Raw genomic sequence first — 17,881 nt, 5'->3', positions numbered from 1 at the left:
TCACCTATCTGACCCGGGTTGGAGCCATCTTACAAATATGGAATAAAAAAAACTGCAGATATTGCTTATTAACAAGGAAACATTAAGTGTAATGCCATGCATGTACTAAATACACAGTGCCTTTTACCCAGTGGTAAACTTACAGCTTCCTCAGCCTGTCTCTTGTAGACCTTCACTTTCAGCTGCAGCTTGTCCACAAGATCCTGCAGTCTTGTCACATTCTTCTTGTCCTCTTCAGTCTGCAAAATGTTGCCACTGTTTCAGGTTTTGAATTATTCTTAATGCTACCTGCTTGTTACTAAGCATATGCTGTACCTGGTAGGTCAGCTCCTTTACTCTCCTTTCATATTTGCGCACTCCTTTAACAGCTTCAGCACTGCGTCTCTGCTCAGCCTCAACCTCAGCCTCCAGCTCATGGACCTATGATTATTTCATACATAATAATAAGATTTGAATTAATAAATTGATGGTTCTTTGTTTTTCATATGTATAATGAACAAAACATACTAAAGACTCCAGTAAAAATTTGACTATAGTACAACCAAATAATTAAACAAAAGAGCCTTTTAACATTCTTTTTATAAAGAGTGCAACCTACTCTAGATTCCAGTTTCTGGAGCTGCTTCTTTCCACCCTTCATGGCAAGACTCTCAGCCTCATCCAGACGGTGCTGCAGATCTTTGACTGTGACCTCAAGGTTCTTCTTCATCCTCTCCAGATGAGCACTGGTGTCTTGCTCTTTCTTCAGTTCCTCTGCCATCATGGCAGCCTATTGTATAAGCCATGTCATGGATTTTATTAGCATGCCATCTAATTTTAAACCATGAGGACACAATCTATGCACTCACTTACATCAGTAATGGCTTTCTTTGCCTTATCCTCAGCATTTCTTGCCTCTTGGACCGTATCATCCACCTCACCTTGGATCTGCACCAGGTCAGCCTCAAGCTTTTTCTTGGTGTTGATTAGACTGGTATTCTGGTGCAAGAGTATAGGAAGATGTCATTAAGGTCATTTAGCAGGCAGTAACAGTGGAACAACAATATTTGAAGCTGAAAAGAACTAACTTGAGAGTGCAGCAGTGCCACACGCTCACTGGCATCAACCAGCTCCTGTTCAGCCACTTTGCGTCCTCTCTCAGTCTGTTCCAGTGAAGACCTCAGCTCTTCAATCTCTGCCACCATCAGATTATTCCTGCGCTCCACCATGGCAACCTGCTCCTTCATGTCTTCTTGTCCTCTGACAGCCTCATCAAGGTGCAGCTGGGCATCCTAATTTGAAAGCAGCAATTGTTTAGATGCCCAAGTCTAAAGGACCTAGTTTAAAAAACATGTCATACCTTGAGCTGTCCTTGGACGTTCCTGAGCTGTTTCTGGGCCTCAGCAGCCTGACGGTTGGCGTGGCTCAGCTGAATCTCCATCTCATTCAGGTCTCCCTCCATCTTCTTTTTGACTCTTAGGGCATCATTCCTGCTCCTGACCTCAGAATCCAGGGTGCTCTGCATGGACTCAATCACTCTCTGGCTGTTCCTCTTGATCTGTTCGATCTCCTCATCCTTCTCAGCCAGCTTCCTGTCAACCTCACCCTTAATCTGATTGAGCTCAAGCTGGACACGAAGAATCTTGGACTCTTCATGTTCAAGTGTGCCCTGCAGAATTACATTTGATGCTGAATGTTAAGCAGTTTAGTGTAATCTAGTTTTACCTTCAAACACCATAAAGTTATGTACAGTCATACCTCAGCTTCCTCGAGAGCAATCTGGAGTTCAGATTTCTCAGTCTCCACTGTCTTCTTTGCCTTCTCCAACTCATGGATGGTCTTTCCAGTCTCCCCAATCTGTTCAGTCAGGTCAGAAATCTCCTCTGAGGGAGAAAAGACAAATCCATTTCTATGTTCTTATTTGAATGCAACTTTTCAGTATCCACAATTATTTAAACAAGTATACTTATGTTTAATTAGCTTACGTTGGAGATTCTTGTTTTCTCTCTTCAGAGTCTCCAGCTGGTCAAGAGCTTCCTCATATGAGTTCTTCATCTTAAAAAGCTCAGTGCTGAGAGATCGAGATTCTTTCTGAGCTCCTTCCAGTTCAGCCTGGCCTTCCTCATACTTCTGCTTCCATTCTGCCAAGATCTGTTAGTATGAAGGAAAATCAGATGCTATTCTAATTCAACAGCTCAGCATGTCTTCATGAATAATTTTTAGATGACGGATTCTTGACCTTATCAAAGTTCCTTTGTTTTTTGTCAAGGTTGGTAGCTAATGCATTGGCTCTCTCAACATCAGTCATGAGGTCCTCCACTTCACCCTGTAATCTTTGCTTGGTTTTTTCCAAAGATGCACATTTAGAATTCACTGCTTCAATGGATTCTTCTGCCTCTTGAAGACGCTGGGTAAGTTTTTTCCTGTAAAGAGATGAACACCAATACATTGTAAATTTGAATAAAATGTCTGTTATTTCTGTAACAGTGTGTTACAGTGAACTTTGGATTTACTTGGACTCTTCAAGCTCCTCAGTACGCAGGATTGCATCGGTCTCGTATTTGGTTCTCCACTGAGCCACCTCACTGTTGGCCTTGGACATTCCACGCTGCAGCTCAGCCTTGGCCTCCTGCTCTTCCTCAAACTGCTCTCTGAGCAGGTCACAGTCATGACGAGATGATTGCACAGCATGAGCAAGGGCATTCTTTGCCTGTAAGTGAGTGGCCAGTTGTTGAAACTTTACTTCTTAATGGATTTCTACTTGAGTTACATTGGGTTTATGCAATAATTATTACATACTATATTGCATCAAATACAGCATTTTTAAAAGCACCTTGACTTCCTCTTCAATTTGTCTCTTGAGCTCTTCAATCTGCTGTGTATATGCTTGTTTTCCCCTAGTTAACTGGGAAACAAGTGCTTCTTTCTCCTCCAGCTGACGGCTAAACTCACCTTTGAAAGGATGTTGGAAAATTAGGCTACAAAATTCAACATTTCAACCATTTGATCTTTACAGTGCTGATACTACTTACCGTTCTCAGTCTGAAGTCGTGCTCTTTGTGCACTTGTGTCATTTAGTTGACGAATATGTTCATCGCTTTTAGCTTTGATTTCACTCAGCTGGTCTTCAAGGGTACGACACATTTTCTCTAGATTTGCCTAGAAATATATTAATAATATAAAGAGACAGACACTAAAACTAGTGCTTCAAAATTTAGGCGTAGATGTATTGTGTTGAGAGAAATTTCACCTCACTTTCCCTTGTTAAAGATGTGCATGAATTACAGTTCGCTTAAAGGTAACTTTAGACCTCCAGTTTATTCTAAACAAATTTCATCTTAATGTGAAATAAACACACCTTTGATTTTGCCACAGCCTCCATGTTACTAGAGAGGTCATCAATCTCCATTTTATATTCACTCTTCTCCTTCTCCAGCTTCTGTTTGACCCGCTGAAGGTTGTCGATCTGCTCTCCAAGCTCAGCAACACTGTCAGCTTGTTTCTTGCGGAGGGCAGCAAGCTGTGGCTTCATGCTGCAGAGTGGACTCTTCCAGGTCACGACGCAGCTTCTGGAACTCAGCCTCACGCTTCTTGTTCATCTCAATCTGAGCAGAAGTGGCACCACCAGCTTCCTCAAGCCTCTCACTGATCTCTTCAAGTTCCCTGGAGAGATCAGCTCTCTGCTTCTCAACTTTAGCGCGAGCTGCACGCTCAGCCTCAATTTCCTCCTCCAACTCCTCAATGCGAGCCTGGAAGGAAGGTTTTAAAATTTTAGATATTTCCATATGACTAGAGGATTTTAAATTAAATTCTATTAATTTGTACTGATGAATCACCTGGAGTTCTTTAATCTTCTTCTGAAGTTGGGCACCCATTGACTGTTCATCCTCTATCTTACTTAATAGTTGGCTTATTTCAAAGTCCTTCCTGTTTTGCAAAAGATTTCAGTGCAAGTTATCAAAAGAACAAAATGTAATTAATTATTTTTATATATTTCTTTGTTTGTTATTTATATCATGAGATGAGTTATACTTTTTGATCTTCTCATCAGATTGCTGCTTGTCATTCTCCAGGTCCATTATGGATTCCTGGGCCAGTTTCAGGTCACCCTCAAGCTTCCTCTTAGCTCTCTCAAGGTCCATACGAAGCTTCTTCTCTTGCTCAAGTGAACCTTCAAGCTAAATTTTATTTAAACCAGTGCATTTGAGAGCACCATATTAGGACAAATCTATTAAAACATTCCTGTATTCTAAATATACAACAGATACTGCTTCTTAAATTCTTACATCATCCACTTGTTGTTCAAGCTTGGTCTTGAATTTGGTCAGAGTATTGACTTTGTCTTCCTCTGCCTGGAGATCATCAAGAGTCTGCTGATGTGCTTCTTGGAGGGCTTTTTTCTCCTTAGTGAGCTTGGCAATGCTTTCATCTTGAGAGGCCATCTCCTCTGTCAAGTTTTTGACCTGTATAAAAGAAGAAAAGAAACCTAATATATCTCTGTCCATTTTTAAAAAGTTGCCTTGCTTGATATAATTATATATGTGTAAACTTGCTATCTGGGCAAGAAATTGCATTGAATGATATTGCAATAATGTATAACAAATTATAACCTTGTTCTCAGTGGCATGTTTCTCCTTCTCCACTTTAGCCAAGGTGAGTTCTAGATCATCAATGTCCTTCTTCAGCTCAGAGCACTCATCCTCCAGTTTCCTCTTCTTGGCAGTCAGCTCAGCATTGATTTCCTCCTCATCTTCCAGTCTTTCATTTGTCTCTTTGAGTTTGGCCTCAAGCTGGATCTTGCTCTTGATGAGCCCCTCACACCTTTCCTCAGCATCAGAGAGGTTTTCTGTTTCCTGTTTTTTTAAATGGATTTGTTAAAGGCTTTTTTCCTGTAGAGACTACAAAGGCATGCCGAACTGTGTATTTTAAGCACTTACAGCTGCCACTTGCAGTTGCAGGTCATTTTTCTCCTGCAGAAGAGACACCATCTTCTCCTCAAGCTCTTTTTTCTTGGCCAGTGCCTTTGCCAGATCTTCCTTCATCTTCTCAAAGTTCTCCTTCATGGCAGCCATTTCCTTCTCAGTCTCTGCACTCTTCAGAAGAGGCTTGATCTTGAAGTACAGCTTCATCCATGGCCAGTGTTTCACATTCATGAATGAGCGGATGTTGTACTGGATGGTAAAGATGGATTCTCTAGAATTCAAGATCCAGGTTAGAATCTAGTTTAGACTATACATTCTAAATTTGTATATTAATTACTGTAGTGTCATTGCCATGACATATGATATTTGGCACATTCTTTATTTAAACATACACATACCTCCTCGCCATCATTTTGACAAACTCCTTTCTCATGAGGTAGCCACGGCACAAAGCTTGAGTCATGGTCACTAAAGTTGCCAGCTTCTCATCTCGCATTTCCTCAAGGGTACCAAGCAAACCAGCTTTAAAGAAAACCTAACAACAGAAAATGTGCAGCAATTTTTAATACTCCAACCACTTCTGTGTTTAAAACATGACATATTATTCCATTTTAGTTGTGCCATGAATATCATTCACCTTAGTGTGTCCAAACTTGTACTGGGTGTGGTCCACATCAATGGAGCCCAAGAGTTTCTCTGCAGCCTTTTTATTGTCAATGAACTGTCCCTCTGGGATGACACTGGCATTCAAGACTTTGTACCTGTATTGGAAATGGCTCAATAAATATGACATTTCACAATTTATTTAAAAACAATTGCACTGATTCCATTGAATATTAGTAAATAAGTAACCTTTGCTTGAAGTCACCATAAAGAATTCTGCTGGGGAATCCCTTTCTGCAGATTCTGATACCCTCCAGCACACCATTACATCTCAGCTGGTGAATAACCAGGAAATTCTCCATCAGACCTAGAGTGGTAACAGTTATATTATGTATAGTTTTACATTAAAGGTACAACATTTAGAGTATCTTACTAATAAATACATGAATGAATAAATGAATGAATGCATGCATGCATGCATGCATGACACCCACCTGGAGTCTTTGACTCATTTGGGATCAAGCAGCGCACAAAATGAGGGTGTGTGCTCCTTAAGTTGGTCATCAGCTTGCCCAAGTTCTCCTGTGGAGTTTGACATTGTTGACAACATATGATAAACAATATATGTTGGTAACGTTTTGTTATAATTACAAGTTTTAGTGTTGGTTCAAGAAGATCCTCTTATGTACATGTTTCACTATAAACGTGTTCCTACCCTGAACAGAGCAGACACAGTCTGGAAGGAACCACCCTTCTTCTTGCCCTTCTTACCACCACCTTCAGCTGTTTGGTGAACAGAGTTCAAATGAATTGATGTTACACTTTAGTTTCAATTTTACATTTAAGCCCATAAACTGCACAATTCCTACAGATCAGTAGGTAATCATTAAGATGTATGAATTAAGCTGTATGAATAATGCTTGAATAATCAAGATTACCTGAAAGGGTTAGCCTTTTTTAAATTCAGCTCCCTGCAAATACTCAGGCAAGGTCATAGCTACAGTAATAATTTAATCTTACCCTCAGCAGATGCATGGCCTGCATAAAGGAAGGCCAAAAGTTTGTTTGCTGCCTTCTGGTACAGCTGCACAACAGACTCATTCAGGGGGTCCTTGTTCTTGTCCAGCCAGCCAGAAATGTTGTAGTCCACAGTGCCGGCATAGTGCACCAGGGAGAAGTGGGCCTCTGCCTTGCCCTTGGCAGGCCTTGGTTTTTGGAAAGCCTTAGTTTTGCCAAGATGCTGGTCATGGAGCTTGTTCTTAAAGGATGTATCTGTAGCCTTTGGGAACATGCACTCCTCTTCAAGAATGGAGAAGATGCCCATTGGCTGTTGGTATCAATTTTTTATTTATTTTTAAATAAACAATTTAAGTGACACTGATAGCAAGATGACATTATTAGTGGTTAAAGTACTACTGCTTTGTTAAATATTTGTATTACTGAATACTGACTGTATTACTGACTCTGTACAGCCTTACCTTCTCAATAAGCTCAATGCAGGCAGCCAGGTCCATACCAAAGTCAATGAATTCCCAGTCAATTCCTTCTTTCTTGTACTCCTCTTGTTCCAGCACAAACATGTGGTGGTTGAAAAACTGTTGCAGTTTTTCATTTGTGAAGTTAATGCAGAGCTGCTCCAGGCTGTTGAACTGTTTTAAAATATTAATGTTAACATTAATATTCTAAGTACTGACTTATGTTATACTGTGTAAAGCAAACATTGTAGACTCAACAAATATTTACATCAAAGATCTCAAATCCAGCAATGTCCAGCACTCCAATGAAGAACTGCCTTGGCTGCTTTGTGTCCAACATCTCATTGATTCGGATGACCATCCACAAGAACATTTTCTCATAGACAGACTTGCAAAGAGCGCTGACAGCGTTATTGACCTGGAAATTTTAAACATAGACTTGTGATTTGCTGGAGATTATTAAAACCTTATTTAACACCTCTGTTGGCTTATATCACATTACCTGTGGTACAGTCTGGCCTTTGGTCACAAACTCATTTCCCACTTTCACTCTGGGGTAACACAAGGCTTTCAGCATGTCAGCTGAGTTCAGGCCCATGAGGTAGGCGATTTTATCAGCCACTGAATTTTAAAAGTGTTAGAGTTATTCATGAAAACTGAAGACTATGTATGTTACTTCTATAGGATGAAATAAATTGGTGATAATCGTATGTACCCTCAGTGCCATCAGGCTCAGCCTGCTCCTCTCTCTGCTTCTGCTTGAACTTCATGTTGCCATGATGCATCACAGCTCCAGTCAGCTTGTAGATGCCTGTTTTCTCATCAGCAGTGAAGCCCAGAATGTCAATAGCAGTCTGTGTAGTGAAATTAATTGGGATAACAAATCAAAACATAGTGTATTTTTCATGGGAGCATACAAGTTTACACAGGTTCTCCTTACATCTGTGGCAATGAACTCTTCCACATCATCGATACTCTTGACTGTGATTTCACCCTGGCTGATCATAGGGTAGTCATAGGGGTTGGTGGTGATGAGCAGCGCCTCTGTGTGACAGGAAAAAATAAAACCAAATAGGCCAGACCTTTTACAGCTAATGTAAAAAGGTCTGATAGCAGTAAGACTTACCAAGCAGCTCAGGCTTGTGTCCAGTCATGAGCTGGTAGAAGATGTGGTAGCTCCTCTCAGCAGACAGCTGGAATGTGACTCTTGACTTTTCCAGCAGATCTGTTTACAAGCATCTAGCTAAGCTTTCCCTCTTTTCATGTTATTATATACTTATTCATATACTTAGATTTATTTTTCTTACTAAGTGGATTTGTTTCAATGAGCAGTAATGCCAAATAACCGCATTGTGTTTTTCCACTGATTACTGTCATCAGGGCCTGTTTCACTGTTAGCTTTATTATTTTAAATCACATATTTAGTATGAATGTAAATATACTCTGCTGAAACTTACATGTTTCAATGTCAGCAGAGGCCAGTTTGCCAGTTTGTCCAAAATGAATTCTGATAAATTTACCCTGGACATTTAAGAGACAGTTACATTAATGTAATATTGTTATTCTATGTCTTTAATACACAGTGCAACCTTCCTTTTATATAAGCAGGTAGTTTGTGTGTACTTACGAAACGAGAGGAGTTGTCATTCCTCACAGTCTTGGCATTACCATAAGCCTCGAGAAGGGGGTTGGCTGCAACGATTTGGTCCTCCAGTGAACCCTGGAGATGATGACAAATATTTTACTGATGTGCACAAATGCAAGTGCTGTTAGAATTTTGAAAACTATTCACTTACCTAAATTTCAGGTTACTCCATCAACTGGTCACAATCTGCTGTTCTTCCAATAGGTATTAATACATAAGACTTACCTGCATTTTGCCAGCAACAGGCTCTGTCTTTTTCTGTCCAGTCATTCCAACCATTGCAAAATACTGAATGACACGTTTGGTGTTCACAGTTTTTCCTGCACCAGATTCTCCACTGGGGATAGAACAGATGAACAAGTGCTTTCTAATACAAATATAGACATCAAGAGATCAGTCTCACTCATTACAAAACTTCATTTGAAAGAAATGTAAGCTTACGTGATCAGGACTGACTGGTTCTCACGATCTGAAGGATGATTGCATATTGTTACACATGAAGTTACATCAATACTGTTTTTTATATCAAGCAGTGTTATTATATATTTATTAATAATAAATTATACATATTTGTCAAACATGGGGCATTGGTAGCTTAGTGGTTAAGGTATTCGACTTGCAATCAGATGGTTACTGGTTTAAGCCCTGCCACTGCCGAGTTACCACTGCTGGGCCCCTGAACAACTCTCAAGTTGTACTCAGTTATAATTGTAAGTCACTTTAGATAAAAGCATCTGCTAAATGTAACACAGATATTAAATTATTTTTTAATTAAAAAAAAAAATGTAAACAATTTCATACCAGTTAGCATGAACTGATATGCATTATCAGAGATGGAGAATATGTGGGGTGGAGCTTCAATTCTCTTTTTCCCTCTGTATCCGACCACAACGTTTGCATCATATACTGGGAGCCACTTGTAGGGGTTCACAGTGACACAGAACAATCCTGAGTAGGTCTGAATGAGAGTCAAAAGATTATCATGACAATATGCTCTTTCAAATTAATTCTGCATAATACTTAGTCTTTGTTAAACTTACGTAGATCATCCATGCTGCATAACGCTCTTTGAGGTTATACAGCACAGCTGGTTCATGGAGGTGGGTCATCATTGCCATGTCCTCCATTTTGTCAAATTTTGGAGGGTTCATTGGAAAAACTTCATCGTCCTTCACTGTGAGTGTCTGAAATAACATATAAAACAAATTGTTCAAGAATCAGACAAATTCAGAAAAATTGCATTGAATAGTAGGTAATAGGTGCCAATACGATTATAAAACTACATCAACTGGATTTTCACTTACTTTGCCACACAGTGTGTCAACAGTGGCTTTACCCCCCTCTTTACTCTTTAGTGTCCCCTTGAGGTACATCTCCTTGGGCTCAGTCACAAAATATGCTGTTTTAGCATCAAAAGGTTTGTTCTGGGCCTCAATCCTCTCCTTTTCTGGCTTGCGGAGGTAAACGGCCGCTGGACCAAAGCACTCCATTTCTCCATCCCCCATGGTGAGGCTTTACTGTGGAGTCAAACATATACATGCTTTATATATTTCACCCTGGATGACATTGCCTATTCCCCCCCCCCACCCCAAACCTCTAATATATATCAGTTTTTTGTTTAGTTATTAAATGGGGAAGTGTACATACGTACATCTATGTAAATTGTTTTCTATTTAGGATCAGAAAATTCAAACAGGAAACAACCATGCATATTACCACACACAAACATTTAAATTAGATAAATTCTCTGCTAACAAGTCACCATTATTATTTTGTGTTATTATTATGTTGTACCTTGTCTGATGCCAAGAGGAAAAAGTATCAGATTTCCTGGCAAATTGTGGACAATGGAAAAAAGAAACAAAACTAATTGAAACATTTTGTGTGGAAATTGTCTTGAAATGCATCATACATCATTATAGGAAAAAAAAAACTGAAAAAAAAATCTGAAATCTCAAAATGTGAAAGACATGGAAGGTGTATTTTAATAAAAGCAGGAAGCAGATGAAACTCTCTCACCTTTGCAGGCTGCTTGAGGCATACTCCAGCCGTGGGGAAGCCTCATATATAGCACCGGTATTGCTCACGCAGCAGAAATTTCTAGCTACATATGGTCATGCTGATGCAACGTATTTCTGCTCCAAGTAGCAATACAATGACAATGTCTCTGTGTTATTCTACTGTTGTACTGATGTACCTCAACAAGATTTCTACATTTACATATCATTAATGTTACATTTTTTATGCATTAGTCATTGTGTTTCTCACATGAAAAATCAGTACATATAACAATACTTTAAAGAATATTACTTTCAATGCATTCTGTGTTAATAACAGTAGTTTAAGTATGTAGTAGTTATATGCAAAAGGTTTGGGGAGAATACTTTAGTGTGTAATGGATAAGAATTTGTGATTTGTTATTATTTACATGTAAGTTTCATAAATACCATTTAAAATAAAATGTTAGATATTTGGGTAGGGGCAGGATGACATGGATTTTGATACAAAGCACAGATGTGGAGGACTAAATACCATTGGCCTTTTAGAGATTTTTTTAAATAATTAGTTCTTTTTTAATCTATGTCTGATAATTATTTTTTTTAAATGCCAGATTTTGGCACTGAAGACACACGCAAATCAGCTGTGAAGAAGCAATTTAATGTCACTGGTGTTCTCTTTCATGGTCACTACAAGCATTTTATAAAGCTATGAATCACCTTAGTCATTTCATATACATAGATTGCTGATAATAGTTAAATTTCAACTGAAATTATACACATTTTCAACCTTGTTGTTTTGTATAAATCATCTGAGTAACATTACACATACACATAACGATGGGGCTTAGCACAACATTTACTTCCCAGACCATATTATTTCCTTTTGTAGATGCTTACAAGGCAGATAAAATTTTGAAACTTGCAAATGACTAACTGGATTTATGAATAAATTAACAAAGTGAAACTCAATATTACAAATATAATGTTCTTATTGGGAATAAGCACAAATATTGCCCTTCTGATTGCAGTGTGAAAGAGTTTACTCTGGCTTCTTTTTAACAGGTGCAGGCTTTTTTAGAAGTGCGTAATGTGAAATAGAATATAAAAATGTAAAGATACCTTTCTGTTTATTTTTAATTACTGTAATTTTGAAGGTACAGTGAAGCGTCTTTGTGAAATAGCCAAAATTAGATAGCTACTGTTATGTATTTGTTTTTGTATCATAAACTTGCAGTTTCTGGCATGGTTTTGTATGACCTTTCTGAGGAAATGTAGGTTTAGATCAAATATAATAATGTGAATGTTAATAACTACAAATACACTTTTAAGCACTGTGAATTAAACATGTGACAGTAAATTGTGCTTCCTTATTTTATTTTGTCACATTTCTTCCAGTCAAAACACTTAATGTGTTAGCATTAAGTTATGAAGCTAGAACTGTAGGTTTTTAGGAGGGTTTGTCTATTTTCAAAATTCAAAATCAAAACGTATTTATATAGCGCTTTTTACAACAGATGTTGTCACAAAGCAGCTTTACAAATGTCCAAGTCCAAGCCCCCAGTGAGTAAGCTAAGAGTGACAGTGGTAAGGAAAAAAACCCTAGAACATAAGAAAGAAACCTTGAGAGGAACCGAGACTCAGAGGGTGTCTAGTCCAACTTTATAGAGGTCCTAGTCTTGTCCCGAGGTAGGTAGTCGTCTAACACGAATACCATATTTTGCCTTGACACAGAGAGGTCACTGACCTTAAAGAAGTAACAGCTTACATAAATACACCCCCCTGGTTAAAACTGCACCTGAGTAGGTTCCATATCATAAAAACAAAGTTGTGGTTGCATTTTTTACTGAATACATAATTTAAGTCATCTCACCACATTAATAATATATGCTGTCTTGTTGACTTGTTTCCTTGGCATTCATTTTTATCCTTAAATGAAGACAATAAAATCAGGTGAATATCACTTTGTGAAACTAATGACTTTGCTTCACCTTTCCAGCTTTCGGATAGTTGACCTCGGACTCAGAAATGTCAGAATGAGCTTCCTCTCTTAGGCTGCATCTTCCTGAACCTGAACAGGTGAGTGTTGGCCTGCTCCATCTGTTAGCAAGGAGCTATTAATGTGATGCCCTGCAAACACTGGCAAACATCTTTCCCCCCTTCATAGCAAGACTCTCAGCCTCATCCAGACGGTGCTGCAGATCTTTGACTGTGACCTCAAGGTTCTTCTTCATCCAGATGAGCACTGGTGTCTTGCTCTTTTTTCAGCTTCTCTACCAGCTTCTCTGCCATAATATATTGTATGAGCCATGTAATGAATTTAATTAGCATGTAATTAATTGTAAATCATGTGTGCAGAATACAGTATATGCACCCATTCATATTTTATATAGCTTTATTTAATGTAAAAAGTCCTACATTGAGCTGTCATAGACATTCCTCAGCTGTTTCTGGGCCTCAGCAACCTGGTGGATAGTGCGTCTCAGCTGAATGTCCATCTCACTGAGGTCTCCCTCCATCTTCTTGATTCATTCCTACTCCTGACCTCAGAGTCCAGGGTGCTTTGCATGGACTTTAAACACCCTCTGGCTGTCCTTTTCTGCTCAATCTCCTCATCCTTTTCAGATAGTTTCCTGTCACTCTTACCTGAGCTTGTCTGAGCTCAAAATGCACACAAAGAATCTATGAGAAGAGTAGCTGTCATTCCTTACAGTATTTCCATTACCATAAGCAATGTACTTACACTTTTTTGAATAGAAGTGCCACTATAGATTTTTTTTTTTAATAATACATTCGTAACCAGCTATTAAATCAGTGTATCAGAAAGCATATGATTCTAAAAACAATCAACCCAAGTAATGTAAGCCTTCATGAACAACCATGCTAAAAGCCCCATGAATATTGGTCTTCCTCAAAGTTACTGAACAGAATCATACCAGTGAGCATCAACTGATTGTCATCATCAGTGATGAAGAATATGTGGGGCGGAGCTTCAGTTTTCATTTTGTCTCTGCATCCTATACTGGGAGCCACTTGTAGGAGTTCACAGTGATGCACAACAGTTCTGAGTAGGTTTGAGAGACAATTTCAAGACAAATTTTCATGGGGTCATGAAAAAAATACTCTTTCATGTTAATTTTCTGTAATTGTGATCGATTATTAAACATACTGATCATCCATACTGTATAAAGCTCTTTGAGGTTATACAATACAGCAGATTCATGGAGGGGCCATCCATGTCCTCCATTTTGCCATGTTGGGTTTTTGCCACTGGACCAAATCACATCACTTTTCCTTCTACCATGATTGCCCGTTTCTGTGAACAAAAAACTCACTCAGATGACTAAACACATCTAACAAAAACATCAATGTTCATATGCTTACATCTAAAATAACTTTATCATGAAAGGCATGTAGGAACAACTTTAATATACATGTCTGACCCTCACTGGGTCAGTCCTTGGGGAAACTGTTCCTTTACTTCCTTTACTCGGCTTGTTCGGTCAGCATAGGTGTCTGACCCCATGATTATATATTATTAACACAAATGTCAGATTAAAAACTGCTTTCTAGTTTTGCCCAGAATATTAATATCATGTGTATTTATTAAAAAGTAATAATTGGCAAACAATTTAAAGTAAATTCGATGCGTGGAGTGTTTAAAATGTGGGCAAAGCTTTAACATGTTCAAACTAAATTTCTGCAATATTTGTGTATGAATTGACATGTATATATTGTATTTCAGACATTAATCTTGTTACATAATTTACTGTGTTATTGTAAGTGCATGTCCTTGGGCTCAGTATAATTGCTCCATCTGAACTAATCTCACTAGCGCTTCAACAATGCCTAACTTGGCAATGGGGGAGCTGTCAAATGCCACTGGGTTTCAGTTGCAAGCAATATGCAAGGCAAGCACTTCAATAATAACTTTTATGACAGTCAGATGGGCATGCCAAGCTTATTAAGTACTAGCAGCAAGGAGTCTTAACATATGACTTTTTCCTTGACGTTGTTCACAAAGGTCCTCAAGGCGATATCTTAAATAACTCGTATGACTTAAACTTAAATCTTTCCTATAGTGTGCAGTTGACATGCCATTTTATATGTGACGTTTAGTTCAGTTTTTGTTGGGGGGTTTTTTCATATGCAATAAGTGCACTTACAATTGCAAATCCGGAGTTTAGGGTGTATACTGTAGTATAGGGTGGTAATGTAGGAAACAAATATCTACAGTCCCAGAAGGAGCTAAGATGAGAGACATCTCATATGACTTCCGCAGCTAAAGCATGGATTAGCCAAGGGGGAGCCCTCACATGCCTCTGGTATACTGTTGCAGAGCTCTTGCAAGCCAAGCATTATTATTAAAAAGTCATATTAGAGAAGTCATCTCTGTAGTTCTTTGGATCTACTTCTAGCTCATATACAAAATCCAACTTATTGAGCTGCGCTACACGGAGGGAAAACCATTTCAATCAGCCAGGGGTTGACTACAAATCTTTTGGCTATTATCTGAGTGTAATTCCAGAAACCCCATGACAACTTTTTTTTTTTTTTTTAATATTGCTTTTAATCTGTGTGTTCTTTTCTCTCTTGACAGGTAAAGGAATTTGATTCAAAGGCTTGAAATATTGTCAGTAAAAAATAATAATTGCAGTCATTTTTATAAATGTGTAATGTGAGAGGGTTTATACTATAAATAACTACAGAATGTAGATAACATTTTTTGTAAATATAAAGAACTGCACATTAAAAGAACTAGTCTAAAACATGATCAGATGTTGATGAGTTGTTTTGTTTTCCTCATGAACAGCTCAGCCTGTTCATATACAATAATAAACGTTTATGTTTACCCAGCTTCTGTTTATTAATCTTCCATACAATATTCATATATCGTCTTTTATAGCATTTACACTGTGATAAGAATTGTGGCCTGACCCATCACTGATTAACAGGATCAGCAGTCCTGAAATTCATCCCTTTCTTTGTTTTTAATAAACCTGTACAATAAAACTGCATAATTGGGATAAGAAAACAATACATCACTCCCAAGGGCATGTGCAATTCAGCACTCACTCATACTGCAATTTAAGCAGGTATGGATATTACTCCATGATGAAAAACACTATATTTTGGCTTTATTGTAATGAGTGTGTGGCATTACGAGAATATGTGCTTAAGAGAGTTATTTAATGTGCGTAGGTTCCACAGTCATTAAACTATAATGACCTGATAAGAGCATTGATAAGAACAAGGAAAATGAATGGAATCAGTAGAACATGAATGTATTATTTAGGTCAACAGCTGAGTCGGAGAACCAATCCATGTTCCTGCTTGAAACCAAACTTGATTTTGGCAGGTCTGAGGATCTTGACAGCCTACCAAAATAGGTACAAAGGCACTTGTCTCAGGTCTGTACATTTTGTCACTTGTACCACCATGGAGTGATGTAAATATAGCCACCTGTTGTGTTTTTGCAGGGCAGCTGAGCTGTTTGAGTTTCTGCAGATTGCGAAGGTTACAGCTACTGTAGGGAAAAAATAAATAAATAAAAATAAAAAAATTATTTATTTATATATATATATATATATATATATATATATACACACACACACACACACACACACACACATACTATACAGTAAGGTTCCAACATACACAAACTTCTAGTACACAAAGTCACCTGTACGCGATTAGCGATGTCCAAAGAGAGAGAGTGGTGGGTGTACTATATTGTTAGAATTTGTTAAATTAATTTTGACTGTTGAATTTTATTTTTAGTTACTTATAAGAAAGTATTTATTTTTAGTTAGTTATAAAAGAAAATACATATGTGTATGTAAGTTTATCAACACAGCCACTAAAATAACCAGCACAAAAGGATCAATTGTCATCCCCCATTCCACCGCATGCATCACTGCAGGAGTCGTCTACTGTGTTACTTGTAAGAGATGTAATCATCTTTAAATTGGAGAAACCAAGAGAAGGCCTGCTGGTTGATTTGTTGAACACCAGTGGCAAGACATTTTAATACTAATGGACACTGCATTAACGACATGTCTGTTTGCATTGCCAGTTGTTGCTATGGCAGCAATGCAATGAGGAAACTCAAAGAAAAAGAACAAATCTACACTTTTGAAACTTTAGAACCCTGTGGAATGAATGTTTTTTTATCTAAACATCTAGTTTTTCATATATAAACTGGCTCCTCCTACTACTAAATCAGAAGCACTCTGCTTGCATGGCTGATGAAGGACCTTTGTCCGAAACGTTCTGTTTTTCTGGAAACTATTTTACCACAATTTTGAATATATATGAGAGAGATCACCAGCACATGCAATGTCAGTCAAAAAAAAATAAAAATCACAAAATGAAGATTTTATAATAACACTGCATCATTGCAACTTTAATTCGACATGCTAAATTGAGACGCATGAAAATTGACAGTGGACTCACGTCTGGCCTTATCTTTATCATTATTATTATTAGGGTTTGTTCAAGAATGCTCACTCTCAGAACAGACTTGATGTGGGAACTGCCAGTCTGCTGACACTGCCAGGCACCTGCTGGAATAGGACCTAATGAAGCCTTCACAGCAGTACTGACTGTTCTCCACAGCCGAGAATATTTGTGACATTTCAGAATGTCTTGTTGAACATACCAAGTGAGATGTAATCTTTGGGACAACCAATCCCGTGCCATACAGACATCATTGTCCACACATGACTGTAATCACATTTCTGTCAACCAAAACAAACTGTGTGCCCAGTGTTTTAAAATGTGTCTGACTGTATGAAAACAAGTTTCATGTAAATGACAGAACACTGATGTGTAGACAAGTAAAGTTTGGAGTACTGGAAAATGTAGTTAGCCAAAGTATCCGGCTTACAATGAAACAACTTATATAAAAATATAATAGGTAGACTGCCAGTGTTTTGGTAATTAATAAATTGAGGAGAAATTAATAGTATGGGGGACACCTCTGCCAACTGATGTCTGGAAAAACAAAGTAGCTGGCTTTGGAAAGACGTGGGTGATGAAACTGGATTTGAATCTCGTATGATGATACAGATTACGCCATTTCATTGTTTTAAAAGAAATCTATAAAAGGAAATTTATAAAAATACATTTGAAAAAGTAATAGATATTACTTCATATTATATCATATTAATTTTGGACATTTAAAGGTCTATTTGAGACCCATCTTTGTGTTAGGATGAAGGATGGCACACATTTATTAAAGAATGTGCTGAAATTAAA

General features: G+C 38.0%; 3 protein-coding genes and 2 pseudogenes across 3 annotated transcripts; all 5 read right to left on the bottom strand.

Moving 5' to 3' along the window:
• Positions 1 to 848: 848 nt before the first annotated feature.
• LOC118240383 lies at positions 849 to 2,428 on the bottom strand (annotated as a pseudogene).
• Positions 2,429 to 2,473: 45 nt separating this feature from the next.
• LOC118240382 lies at positions 2,474 to 4,157 on the bottom strand (annotated as a pseudogene).
• A 3-nt stretch (positions 4,158 to 4,160) lies between these two features.
• On the bottom strand, positions 4,161 to 5,276 carry LOC118240381 (myosin heavy chain, fast skeletal muscle-like). Its single transcript, XM_035520587.1, has 4 exons — positions 5,253 to 5,276; positions 4,917 to 5,198; positions 4,590 to 4,832; positions 4,161 to 4,442 (listed from the first exon to the last, which is right to left on the bottom strand). Exons 1-4 carry the CDS (start codon positions 5,274 to 5,276, stop codon positions 4,254 to 4,256), a joined length of 738 nt encoding a protein of 245 aa, XP_035376480.1. The 3' UTR covers positions 4,161 to 4,253.
• Positions 5,095 to 7,171, bottom strand: LOC118240380 (myosin heavy chain, fast skeletal muscle-like; the record flags this gene model as incomplete). The annotated part of the gene is made up of 7 exons (XM_035520585.1): positions 5,095 to 5,436; positions 5,539 to 5,662; positions 5,754 to 5,871; positions 5,999 to 6,086; positions 6,220 to 6,287; positions 6,525 to 6,831; positions 6,983 to 7,171. Coding segments are annotated over 7 exons (1,047 nt in total), but the record flags the coding sequence as incomplete, so codon positions are not given.
• LOC118240379 (myosin heavy chain, fast skeletal muscle-like) lies at positions 7,140 to 8,208 on the bottom strand (the record flags this gene model as incomplete). The annotated part of the gene is made up of 5 exons (XM_035520584.1): positions 7,140 to 7,397; positions 7,482 to 7,600; positions 7,695 to 7,833; positions 7,920 to 8,023; positions 8,106 to 8,208. Coding segments are annotated over 5 exons (630 nt in total), but the record flags the coding sequence as incomplete, so codon positions are not given.
• Between the last annotated feature and the right edge of the window lie 9,673 nt (positions 8,209 to 17,881).

The sequence above is a fragment of the Electrophorus electricus genome, chromosome 20 (assembly GCF_013358815.1).
Source record: "Electrophorus electricus isolate fEleEle1 chromosome 20, fEleEle1.pri, whole genome shotgun sequence".
Classification (NCBI taxonomy): Eukaryota; Metazoa; Chordata; class Actinopteri; order Gymnotiformes; family Gymnotidae; genus Electrophorus; species Electrophorus electricus.
Note: the sequence above shows the minus strand (reverse complement) of the source record. Positions and strands in the feature narration are given on the sequence as shown.

Bases quoted from the DNA above. Each gene is read 5' to 3' on its own strand.
- LOC118240381 (XM_035520587.1), bottom strand. From the start codon at position 5,276: ATGTGCCAAATATCATATGTCATG. The intron at 5,199-5,252 runs GCAATGACACTA...AGTCTAAACTAG, and splicing joins GCCAAATATCATATGTCATG to ATTCTAACCTGGATCTTGAA. The intron at 4,443-4,589 runs GTTATAATTTGT...TCTTTTATACAG, and splicing joins AACATGCCACTGAGAACAAG to GTCAAAAACTTGACAGAGGA.